Below are 12,301 nucleotides of genomic sequence, written 5' to 3' on the forward strand. Positions count from 1 at the left end.
GCTTTTACTCTGTATTTAAAATAAAATATTCGATCAAGCCACATGATTTTTGGTGGTTTGAATAAGAATATACACTATAGATTCATATATATGGATATTTAGTCACCAGGGATTGGCAGTGTGTTTAAGGATTAGAAGGAATGAGAGAAGATGTGGCTTCATTGGAGGAAGTGGTTGTGTCAATAAGGGTGGTCTTTGAGTTTTCAAGAAACCAATGTAATGGCAGAATATCTGTTTCTGTCTAAGGATAAATGGTTCTCTATTGCTCCAGTGCTGCGGTCACTGACTTGATGTTTGACTAAACTTCTGTAAGTGTAATCAAGCCCCCAGTTAATGCTTTGTTTCATAATAGTTGTTTTATCCATGATGTCTCTTCACAGCAATAGAACAATGACTAAGATAGGGTCAAGCAATAAGCACTCTTTCCTGGTAATGCTTCAAGTTCCTGTTTTGCCTTCCTTGGTAATAGTCTGTAACATGTAAGCTAATAACCCTTATATTCCCAAGTTATGTTTGATGTTAGTATTCTTCGGTGTGAGAAAGAAGCAAACTAGAACAATTGCATGTCATTATATACATGAGAATATCTTACCTTTAAATTAAAATAAAATATCTACACATTATTTGTCCTTATAGGATAAGTGACAGTGGTAGTATTAGATATTTTGTTCCTCTAAGAAATTGTCTTACTTAAGGTTTCTATTGTTGTAAGAACATACCATGTCCAAAGAGCTAATTCCATAGCAAAAGTTTTATTTAGCTTATATTCCACATTGCTGTTCATCATCAAAGTAGTTTGGAAAGAAACTGAAACAACACAGGTTCCTGGAGCCAGAAGCTCATGCATAGGCCATGGAGTGGTGATGCTTATTGACATGCTCCTTAAGTCTTGCTTCCATAAGGAGCACAAGACTACCACCACAAGGGTGTCCCCACCCACAATGAACTGGGTCCTCTCCCACCAATTAAGAAAATTCCTAAAAGCTTGATCTTAATGAGGCATTTTCTCAACTGAGGCTCCTCCTCTTGCAAGACTCTAGATCTTATCAAGTTGCTATGAAACCATTATGGCACTCTGAATGTAGTTGGCCTATGAGGAGGTGTGGCCTTGTAGGAGTGGGTGTGGCCTTTTTGGAGGAAGCATATCACTGTGAGGCTTTAAAGCTCTGCTCAGTGTGGAAGACAACATCCCTGCATGCAGAAGACTCTAAGCTTCCTCTCCACCACTACATATGCCCAGACACTTGCATGTTCACTTCCTTGATGATAGTGGACTGAACCTCTGAAACTGCAATGAAATGTTGAAAAGCCCTAATGAAATGTTTCTAATGAGTTGTCTTAGTCATAGTGATCTTTCACAGCATTGAAACCCTAATTAAGACATCCAGCTAGCATAGAAACTCTCCCAGATATCAAAATTAATCAACAATAAAGAGTATTTTCAAGTCATTTGGCATTCAAACTTATTCTAGAGAAAAAACACAAATGATTGAGTCCATGACAAGCCTGACTAAAAACAAAAACAAAAAACAATACAAAAACAAACAAACAAAAAACAAACAAACAAACAAAACAAAAACAAACAAAAAAACCTACAACAACAATAAAACCAACCAAACAAACAAACAAAAGAAACACTCAGAGTGCATATGGGACCCATTAAGACCCCCATGAAGCACAGGGGCTACTCAGGAGTAGTGACCAACATATTGGGCAACCTCATAGAGTTTGAAACCCATGAGAACTGGCATAGAAAAGAGATCAGCACATATGCATTGAGTACACCTTCACTGTTTTATGAGAAGGAGGTCACACATAAATTTGAGACAGGAATTTCCAGGGAATAGACAGGCTGAAATGGTACATAGGTATGTTGGGAGTCAGATGTTTGGAGGAGAGCCAGGGGAACAGGCCAGTGGTGAGCTTTTTGATGGTCATCTGGGGCACTCAACAGAGACCTCCAAAAGATCACAGGATTCATCCCAGGCAAAGATTGCACAGGGAAAGAACTCAGGATCCACGCCCCACCATATATTATCTCACATTTATTCATTTTCTCTTTTAAATTACTCTTTGATCTGATCAGCTGGCTATTTGTTAAGAAACCAAAGAACCTAATGTGGATATGCCCAATTTTAACTATTTGCACAAAATTTCTATTCTTCCTGGGTCTCCTGCTTCACATTTTGAGAACTTCATCTTAGAATTCATTTGTCCCTCAGTGTCCTCTAGTCCTTTGTGTGTCCTTTATTGTTTTTAAAGGTCACCATCAATTTAATCTTTCTTAACTTCTACCTGGTCTCTTTTCTGCATGTTAATATTGGATTTCTTAAAAAGATATCTTAATGGGAATAGATGACCATGTTGTCAAGAGCACTACTGTACCGCAAAAAAACTGGATTTGTTTTCTTGAATTCATATCCAATGGTTAACAATCAGCTTTAATGCCAGCTCCATGGGATCTGACAACTCATGTCTCTGTGGTCACCTATACTCTCAAGCTCATGCCCTACTCCCACCCATATAAATAAAGATAATAAATCTTAAAATGAGAGACAAGTTTCATTTGGTTTCATTATTCAAATGAAACCTTATTTTGTCTGATTTCTGAATCTCTTTGGATCAGTTTTCTGGGTTGCACTTTGTGTAACAAGGCCACATTCCTTTTATCTATCACTCTTTCCCCAACTTGTTGTTTCTCCCTCAGACTTCATACCAGAGATTCTATCTATGTCCTGTCTTTCTCTGCTTCTTCCTAAAAATCCATTTTTTGCTGCCATCCCTGCTCCTCTAAGTCATATCTCCAATTCCTTGCTCACTATGCAGACCACAGAATCTAAGTCCTGTCCATTTTAGCCTGTGTGATATTAGATGTATGCACTGTTCACAGCCTGCGTTGCAACTTTCATCTTCCTTTGATGTTCTTTCTACCATAGTCCATCTCTTCCAACAAAGTGTTCACTAAAAGCATGTCATGTCACACGTATTAATTTTTAGAACAAAACAAATTTTATTGACAAAGATACTGAGGTTGTCAAAGACCCATAGGTACCCAACACAGGAAAACAACCATTTTTTTTCAATCCTATAAGTTTACATTTCTGTACTTTGTGATTTTTTTCAATTTAAGTGATATTTGACACCAGAGTATAGACATAGATATGGAGGTCACCGAGAAATTTGATAAAGTACACAGTAGGATTGGCTAGAACTTTGTAAACAACCTTTCCGAACTTTTTGGATCCATCATCTCTGGTGTACCGCACCCAGGAACCTATTAAGAAGTCATTGTCATCACCTGATCTCGCCTCAGCCAGAGGGGTCTCTGGAATGATGTGGAGGTTACCTTCCTTGTAGTCATCCAGGAGCTGATAGACGTAGAGGACCGGATCCTTCTTGTAGGAAATGTAAAAATAGTCCTGTAAGAATGGCACCTGGGCTAGCACCATCCCACTCCAGTTGTCCTCAGAGCCATCTTTCCCCTCAAATTTGTGTTGTACCTCTCTGCCAACCAGTGCGCCTGCGAGGTGGACATCCCTCACCTGAGGAAAAACTACTTTGTGAGGCAAGACCTTAAGATTTAAAATCCTCTCATCGCTGTGGAGCTCCTGTCCGTAGACACTGTCAATTCCGTCATACTTCACCAAATAAAGAGAAGGGTTTGTTGGCAGTTGACCTAGAATGATGGCCTTCCAATGGGTGACAGGCTCATTACCTTCCTTCCACCCGTGAGAAATTCTGCAGCCAACAATATTCCCCAGGGCCTGGGAAGAAGGCTTCCTCCTACTCTTCTTCTTGAGTGATGTCATGCTCAGACTCTTCAGATGTATTGTCTTCTACCTGGCTGTAGACCTGTTGTGGTAGATCACACTGTCTTGGGGCTTCCATTCCCTTCAAATATCATACTTGCTCATTGCCTGGGACTGAAGATCTTGCCCGTTTAAACCAGACACAATGCTGTTGCCTCTATCATATATATGAATTCCTGATGGGCAATGGTTATGGATTGGGAGTGAATGCTGGACCAAGACTCTTCTCTAAGAGAACTTCTGAGCAGGTGAAGAAGATTATGCTAAACAGTTTTGAGCTCCTAAAATTAATTTTATAAAAATAAGAAGTTAATAAGTCAGCCATGGTGGTACACGCATTTAATCCCAGAACTCAGAAGGCAAGGACAGGCAGATTTCTAAATTAGAGACCAGCCTGGTCTACAAAGTGAGTTCCAGGGCAGTCAGTGCTATAGAGAGGAACCCTGTCTCAACAACAACAACAACAACAACATCAAGTAAAAAAAAAAAAAAAAAACAAACGAAAATCAAACGAAAAACAAACAAAACAGAAATACAAACAGAAAATAACAAAACAATCAAATGGAGAAGTTAATAGGAAGTGGTAGTGACCCATAACTTTAATCATAGTACTCAAGAGACAGAGTGAGGCAGACCTTAGTGAGAGAAAGACTAGTCTGGTCTACACAGTGAGTTTCCTGACAGCCAAATCTAAACATACAGAAACTCAAATAAAATTAACCAAGCAAGCAAACAAACAAACAAAGAAAAAAAGAAACAAGGGAAACAAGGAAATAAAAATAGTGTAATTAACAAGTAATTCTCTAGAGCTCAGAATAACATACTCAGATCAACATTTATTTCTTCAGACCTGAGTAAATTTGTCTCTGATGAGGATCCTCTCCTTGAATTTCTATGTCAATTTAGGTGGTGCTATGACAATTACCCCCAATGATCAAGAAGAAGAGAAAAAAAAAAAAAGGCCAGAGGGGTCACCATGATTCTCTTGTACGCGTAAGCTCTGAGCTAAGTTCTTGCATTCACAAATATCTTCCCAGGGACACAGCACACCACTGTCCTCCTTTATTGTTTCTCCTGACCCAGCTTCAGAATTATTCGATGAAGCCATTGCATCACTGAACTCAAGAACAACTCAAAAAGTCGAGGCAATATCAGCCTTTTAGAACTAATAACTTCTAACATGCACATGGACAAACAGGAGCTTTGGCATTTTAGTGGAATTGTGATCTAGATATGGTTAGCAAGGATAATAAATTCAGGAGATAAACTAACCTAGACTATTCATCTCCCTTGCTAATAAACATGGGGAAAGTAGAATGTACAGTAACTCACTGTAGGAGAGAAAATTTTTAGCTTTCTGTAGCTATGAGGGTCCCAATTACTTCATAAATGTACTTACCCATAGAAAAATATCCTAGTCGTCAAGATCTCCTGATACAGACCAGGCACCAAAAGCCTGTGGGAAAAAATGACCTGGCTTTGACACACCACTGTGAAGATAGTGAACTCACCTTGAATGGATTCTAGCGCCTCCAAGTGGAATAGATGCGCAACCTCCAGCCAGTGCTCTGTGACATCACCCTAGTTCAGCTTACATCATAGAACCCCTCTCAGGCTGGTTCCTTCCCTAGTTACACTCAGAAACATTCAGAATCTCGAATTTACCTTTTCATATGGCCTCCTAGAAATAATAAATGAAATCCCAACTGAAAGGCCTGATGATCTGAGTAATATTCTGCCAAAGATTTACACCCTTGCATGGTTTTTATTGTTTGGTTGTTGAATTTTTATTTATTTGTTTGGTTTATGTTTTGTTTTGTTTCATTTTTGTTTTTATTTTCGTTCTGAGAAAGTCTTCGGTTTCTGCCTTGACAACATCCATGGTGGTTATTTTTCATGTTCCAACCTTTCCCTTGGTTATCTTTAAGCTGTGCTTCTTATCATAAATATTGCCAGATTCTTTGAGGCAGCACACTGGATAGCACACCAATTTTCACTTTATGAAAACCCACAGTTAGAGGAGGACTATTTTTATGCAAACAAACCTGGAATTTGACAGGGTTAAATGACATGTATTGAAACCAATGGCAATCATGAATTATGGATTCTTTGGAAAGTAAGAGGACAACATAGATCTTGGGCATGCTTACAAAGTTGTGATAAAATTAAAAAAAAAACCTGATATCTCCCAGTCATATTTTAAAGGTTTTTAAAATTTACCAGCACTTCTGATTATAAGTAATTTCATAGATTAAATGCAGTAAAACAGGATGAAATAGATGAGGTAATTTTACTTTTGAAATATGTGTAGACAGAATACTGGACACAGGTATGTATAAAATTTACTTACAAATTAGAGGACACTTTAATTGTTCATGGCACATAGATCTTCAGTTCTTCAAAAAAAATCCTTTTCAGTACCTTCCACGGTCCCCACCGTACCCTGTACATCATCTTCATAGGATATGACACTATCCATAGAGAGCTAGATCCTTCAACAACAGTCATCAAAAAAAAAAAAATCATTCCTTAAGGTGTGGCCACAGGCCAATGTGATGGAGGATCTTTATCTGAGATTCTATCTTCCCAGGTTGATTTAAGTTCACAAAAAAAAATCTAAGAAGGACCACTACATATCCATATCATCAATATTGATTGCCTCACGGTATGAAACATACATGCTATGGAGTGATTTAAGATGTCAACTACTGGATGAATGCCTTAAAAATGAGAGACAGAAGGAGAGAGAGAGAGAGAGAGAGAGAGAGAGATAAATATATTTCTCATCTATGTGTATTAGTGCAGGGCTTTGTTTTCAAAAAAATGGATGGAATGGTTAAATACTATATATTAGGTTAGACAAGTAAAACTCAAAATGACTATTGTAAAAATATAAATTTAATAAGGGACATTAAAAAATAGGAGGTATTTTGGAAGAGTAAGCGCAGCAGGAGGGGGGAGATCTGATAGCAATGGAGGATAGTGGGGAGGATGAAGATGGTAAAAGGACACTGTAAACCTGTGCAAAGGGTCACAGAAAAGGCCTGCGACTTGTACACTTAAAAAAAACACTGGTATAAAGTAACAGAGTCCAAATAATATTTTGATTAATTTGGGGATTATAGCTTCAAGACACTAAAAAATATATTTGTATTTTTCAACTCACTTGTGGTTCTTGCTATGATGAACATGATATGGGTGACAGGATATGGTAAGGTGCTTCAAAGTTTGTGTATCATTTATCATCAAATGCACATGTCACTCAGTGAGCTGCAAGGCTATCACAGGGAAGGAGGTATCTAAAGATCTTAAGTGTACATGACGTAGGGAGAATAATGCCCCCACACTACTATAGATGTTGAAATAATCACATGTTTTTCCCAAAAATAATTTTCTGAAGATTAATCCCCAGGTGTGAATTTTAAATAACTGCCCTAAAGTCTGGATTTAAGATTCCTTGAGAATCTTCCAAAACAAAAGGAAATGAAGAATCTTGGTGCTGTAATTGGAGAAACAAGAGAAAAGCAAACAAGAATTCATCACATAAAAACAGACAGAAGAAGTAGGAATAAAGACATATTTAGGCAAGATGAATAGTGAAGTATTGATTAGACCAAGCAGAAAGGACTGAGGAGATAGCTCACTGCTTAGGCCCACTGATTGCTTTTGCACAGGACCAGGGTTCAATTTCTAACACCCACATGGTTGTTCACAACCACCTGCAATTCTAGTTCTAGACGATCTGATGACCTCTTTGGACAACACACACACACACAGACACACACACACGCACACACACATATACTCACCCACAGAGAAAAAAAAAATATTTTAGAAAACAATTATACAAACAAAAAGGAGTCAAGTATAGTTTTATTCCCCTTTAATACCAGCACTCAGAAGCAGGCTAAACTCTGTAAGTTGAATGACTGCCTAGCTAATAGGTGTGTTTTCAGAATTTTATTTTTCTCTTCTTTTTCTTTTTTTTCTTTTTCTTTTTTTTTTTTTTGTGTTTTAGGACTATTTCAGTATTTGTTTAAAGATTCAAGATTTTTTTTTCTTTTGATTTACTTTTTCTAATGTTTTAGGCTTTTTTCGGGCTTTTTAGTATTTTACAGTTTTCAGGTTTTTTTTTTTTTAGAGGGGGGGTGTGTGCGGGAGGGTAAAGCCCTTTGTGTTATTTAGAGTTTTAGGGTTTTAATGGTTTTAAATTTGGTAGGTTTTTTGTCCTTATAAGTTTTTTGTTTGCTTGTTTGTTTGTTTGTTTTGGGTAGGGTTGAGGTTTATTTTTATTTTATTTATTTATTTATTTATTCATTTATTTATTTATTTATTTATTTAAGGTATTTCAGGGTTTTAGGGCTTTTTAGTGTTTATAAATAATTTTAGGATAATTGTAGTTTTTTGTGTGATTTTGTTCTTCTTGTTGTTGTGTTTTGTTTTGTTTTTGTTTCTTTTTATACTTTTAGTGTTTTATAGGGTTTTAGGATTTTGTAAGGGTTTTTTGTTTTCTTGTGTGTGTGTTTGCTTTTTTTTATAGGCTTAGGATTATTTTTTTATCTTAGGATTTTAGTTAATGTTTCAGGGTTTTGTAGGTATTTTGGGGGAGGGTAGGATTGATTTTATAGTCTCAGGATTTTACTTAGGGTTTCAGGGTATAGTAGGTTTTTTGTTGTTGTTGTTTGTTTGTTTGTATGTTTGTTTTTTTGTTTTGCTTTTTTAAGCGGGTTTTCAAGGATTTTATTTTGAGTTTCAGAGTTTTGATGTGTTTTTAGAACTTTTTAAAGGAACTTTTTTTTAGGGTTTTTCAGTTCTTGTGGGTCTTTTTACTGTTGTTGAGTGAGTTGCCAGGTCACTGCATTGCAATGTAAGCCTGGTCCCAGCAACTTTTCTCATAACACTTGTACAGTACTGCTTTTCAACTTGGCTTTGTTACAAGGTTTAATGAGTGTCTTGGTCTGAATAAGACAACCTCACGTAGGCTTATATGCTTGACTGCTTGATTCCCTGGTTAATGGAAGTGTTTGGGAAGGATTAGGAGGTGTGGCCTTGTTGGAACAGGTGTGATCACTCCTAGTAATCCATACCAGGACTTTGAAACTATGTCTCTGTCTCTGTCTCTGTCTCTGTCTCTGTCTCTGTTTCTCTCTGTCTCTCTCTCTCTCTGTCTCTCTCTCTCTCTCTCTCTCTCTCTGTCTCTCTCTCTCTCTCTCTCTCTCTCTGTCTCTCCCCCTCACTCTCTCTCCTGGCTGCTTTCAGATCAGGATTCGAAGCTCTCAGCTACCTCTCCGCCACCATGCCTGTCTGCTTCCCACCATGATGATAATGGACTAACCATTTCAAACTGTGAGCGAGCCCCCAAATAAATGTTTTCTTTTATAAGAAAAAAAAAAAGAATTTTAGGGTATTTCTTTATTTTTTAGTTTTGTTTTGTTTTTTAATTTAATTAAGGAATTTTTAAAAATTGTTTTAAGCATTTTTTTAATAAGGTTTGGAAAATGATTTTCTTTTCCAGTGTTTTTGGCGATTTTTTAAGGCAGAAGAATTTGTAGTTGTTGGGGTGGTGGTTTTGTATCTTTTCATTTTCTTTTTTTTTTTAATTGCTTTTTTATTGTCTCATTAGGGATCTAGACTTGTAGAGTTTTTGGATTTTTTTTTTAGGGTTTTATAATTTTTTAGGGTCTTTTTAGAGTTCTTGTGTTTTCTTATTTATAGAATTGTAGGGTTTTAAAAATGTTAATTAAGAATTTAAAAAATAGCTTTTTTGGGTCATTTAGTGTTTGTTTAATAATTTTAGGGTTTTTTAGGGTTTTAGGTTTTGCTTTATTGTTTTAGGGTTTTTTTTACGTTTTTTTAAATGATTTTAGGGTTGTTCTCAGTGTATTTGGCAAGATTTTTTTTTAAGGCTTAGTGTGGCTATTGTTCTTTCCTTGATTGTTTGTTTGTGGTAATTATTTTATGGTTTTTTGGGTCTTTGTAGAGATCTAGAATTTTTTTGTTGATTTTTTTTGTTTGTTTGTTTTTCTTTAGGGTTTTAGGTTCTTTTAGTTTTATTTTTTCAAAAATTTTATGTTTTTTTTTGTTTGTTTGTTTGTTTGTTTTAGGGTTTTTATTGTTTATTTAGAGCTTCAAGTTTATTTTCTTTTCTCTTCTTTTTTATTTTTTATTTTTTAGAGTTTTTAGGGTCTTTAAGGTTCTGTCTCTAAGAACATAGAAACTGAACCTATTGCTTTTAGATTATTTATAAAATGTATTCCATTCTGAAAACAAGAAACACTATAAAGTCATGTTTGTTCATTTGCGTGTATGTCCCCAGGAGCTATAGATTATGTGTGCCTAATGCAGAGCTCTAAATATGTCCTGATCATACAGATTTAATTGTCACATCATGAAAGTTCAAGAACTATACTATAAAGCTATATCTATGTATCCTAGTTTATTCATCTTTCAAACAAATATAGTAGATATGTCACAGAGGGCAGAATTTATTGATCATGATTTCGAAAAAAACCTCAAAAGTCATTAAATCAAGTATCTTATACTAGCCAAACTCTACCCATCTATCCAGTTCACTCCTGTAAGAATAATTGCACCTGGGTTTTGGTTCATTCTTATTAAATTCTCCAGTTAAAAAGGGTCTTTATTAGCCCCCTTCCAGCTTAGTGAAAAACTCCATTCACTCTCCTTCTGAAAGCAAAAGCATTTTTCTTTCACAGACTATGTTAATTTTACAACATTTGCCCCTGGATGGTTTCCATTTCCACAGTTGTGTTTGCCATGACTCAATATTTCATCTCTCTTCAGACAACTCCTCTCATATACCACAGGATAATACACAAAGGCTCATTTGTGAGTCATGCCAAGAAAGCGGAATGAACTTGGGGGATACAGAAGAGGGAAAGACACAAGAGCAACAGAAGTATCATTAAGCTGGATACTACTCTAGAATACTGCATGCTATTCATGTATCCTGGGGATCCAGAAATTCATCTAGACTGGACCCTATTTATCCATTGGTAGGATGTAGTCTGAAGCTTAGCCTATTAACTGGCAGCTCCCAAAGCTTTGAACTGATCCAAAGATTGTTATCTTCCACACAATACCCAGTAGTATCCAAGCTACATTCCCTGTCACAGGCAAAAGCCCGGAAAAAGAAAAGAAAGCACTGTACTGTGTGCTAGGGTAGTGCTCATAGTGTCAATCTGCACTGAATCTATTACCACAACTGCAAAGGTATATGGCACAGGCAATCCAAGGATCACCATGCTTCCCATTTTATCTCTCCAGTCTATATATCCTCTCCCAACTCTACACACTATGCTCCTATTCCTAGGGATCATTTAGAGGTCTCATAAATACCACCATGTATAACCCCGGAAGATGAGAGATGTTTGAAGCACATCAATAGATTTTAAGTCTGACAATTGTTGATGTCATCAAAACAATTTTCTGAGGTGTGCTGTGCTTTTGTCAAACGATGGGGCTAGAATGGCCCTGCCAAGATCTAAAGCAGAAATACTAGTTTTTTGTTTGTTTGTTTGTTTTTCTATTATTATATTGGAACATGTCATCATCAATTGCACTTCCTCAGTCTAAAATAACAGGTGATACTTACAGTTATTTGCTGCCATCTCTAAAGTCTGGGCAAGGCAACTCCTGTGATTCTCCAAGCCTTGCTTCTTACCAGTTCTGGGCTATATGCTGTCAGGATAATGTTCTAAACAGGGAACTCTATGGATATCCAGATTTCAATAGTTTTCCCTTCAAAAGTATAGTAAAAAAATTCCAATTGTACATTTATTTTAGTATTTCTGGTCAACAATTTCCTACTGAAGTGACAGCAATATTTACTATTTTTATATCTTTATACTAACATTATATTTCTGTTTGATTTGTAGGGGACAGGTTTATTTGAGACAGTCCTACATTACTCATGCTGACCTCAAACTTGCTATATAGCTATGGACAGTCAAAGGCCTTGATCCTCTTGCATTCAACTGCCAAGTGCTGGGATTACAGATTACAGTATCATAGCTATTAAAAGATTTTCTATGACTGATAAAAGAGGTGAGGATTTGACTTTAGGATTTCAGTATTTTTCTAATTGTAGTCATAGTTTACATTGAATAGAGTCATTATGTGAAAGGCAACAGAGATTCTGGTCTTTCAGATTTCTACTCATTAGTAGATCAGTTAATACATTTAAATATCTGCTAAAAATGTCATGGCCTACAGGAGAACAGTAGTTTAAGATCTTGCCTAGCGAGGTTTCTGATTTTTAAGAGATTCAGAAAATAGGAGTAGATTTATGAGTTTAACATGAATGAGCATGTCTTATCTAATTTGCCAATGTTATACATAATAATACAAAACATGCATTTTAAGTTTTTAGAATTATTTTCCTAAAAACATATATATTTATGACCAAATGAGCTAGAATTACTCATAACAAATATTTAATATTATAAAAAGCCTAAATTTTTTTGAAATAA

General features: G+C 36.1%; 1 protein-coding gene across 1 annotated transcript; it reads right to left on the bottom strand.

Moving 5' to 3' along the window:
• Positions 1-2,986: 2,986 nt before the first annotated feature.
• On the bottom strand, positions 2,987-3,979 carry Gm21114 (predicted gene, 21114). The gene has a single exon (XM_030251571.1). The coding sequence runs from the start codon at positions 3,807-3,809 to the stop codon at positions 3,126-3,128; it is 684 nt and encodes a 227-aa protein (XP_030107431.1). The 5' UTR covers positions 3,810-3,979; the 3' UTR covers positions 2,987-3,125.
• Positions 3,980-12,301: the final 8,322 nt, after the last annotated feature.

Source organism: Mus musculus, chromosome Y (assembly GCF_000001635.26).
Source record: "Mus musculus strain C57BL/6J chromosome Y, GRCm38.p6 C57BL/6J".
Taxonomy (NCBI): Eukaryota; Metazoa; Chordata; class Mammalia; order Rodentia; family Muridae; genus Mus; species Mus musculus.

What these genes read in the sequence shown, in the direction of transcription:
- Gm21114 (XM_030251571.1), bottom strand. Translation starts at nt 3,809, where the DNA reads ATGACATCACTCAAGAAGAAGAGTAGGAGGAAGCCTTCTTCCCAGGCC.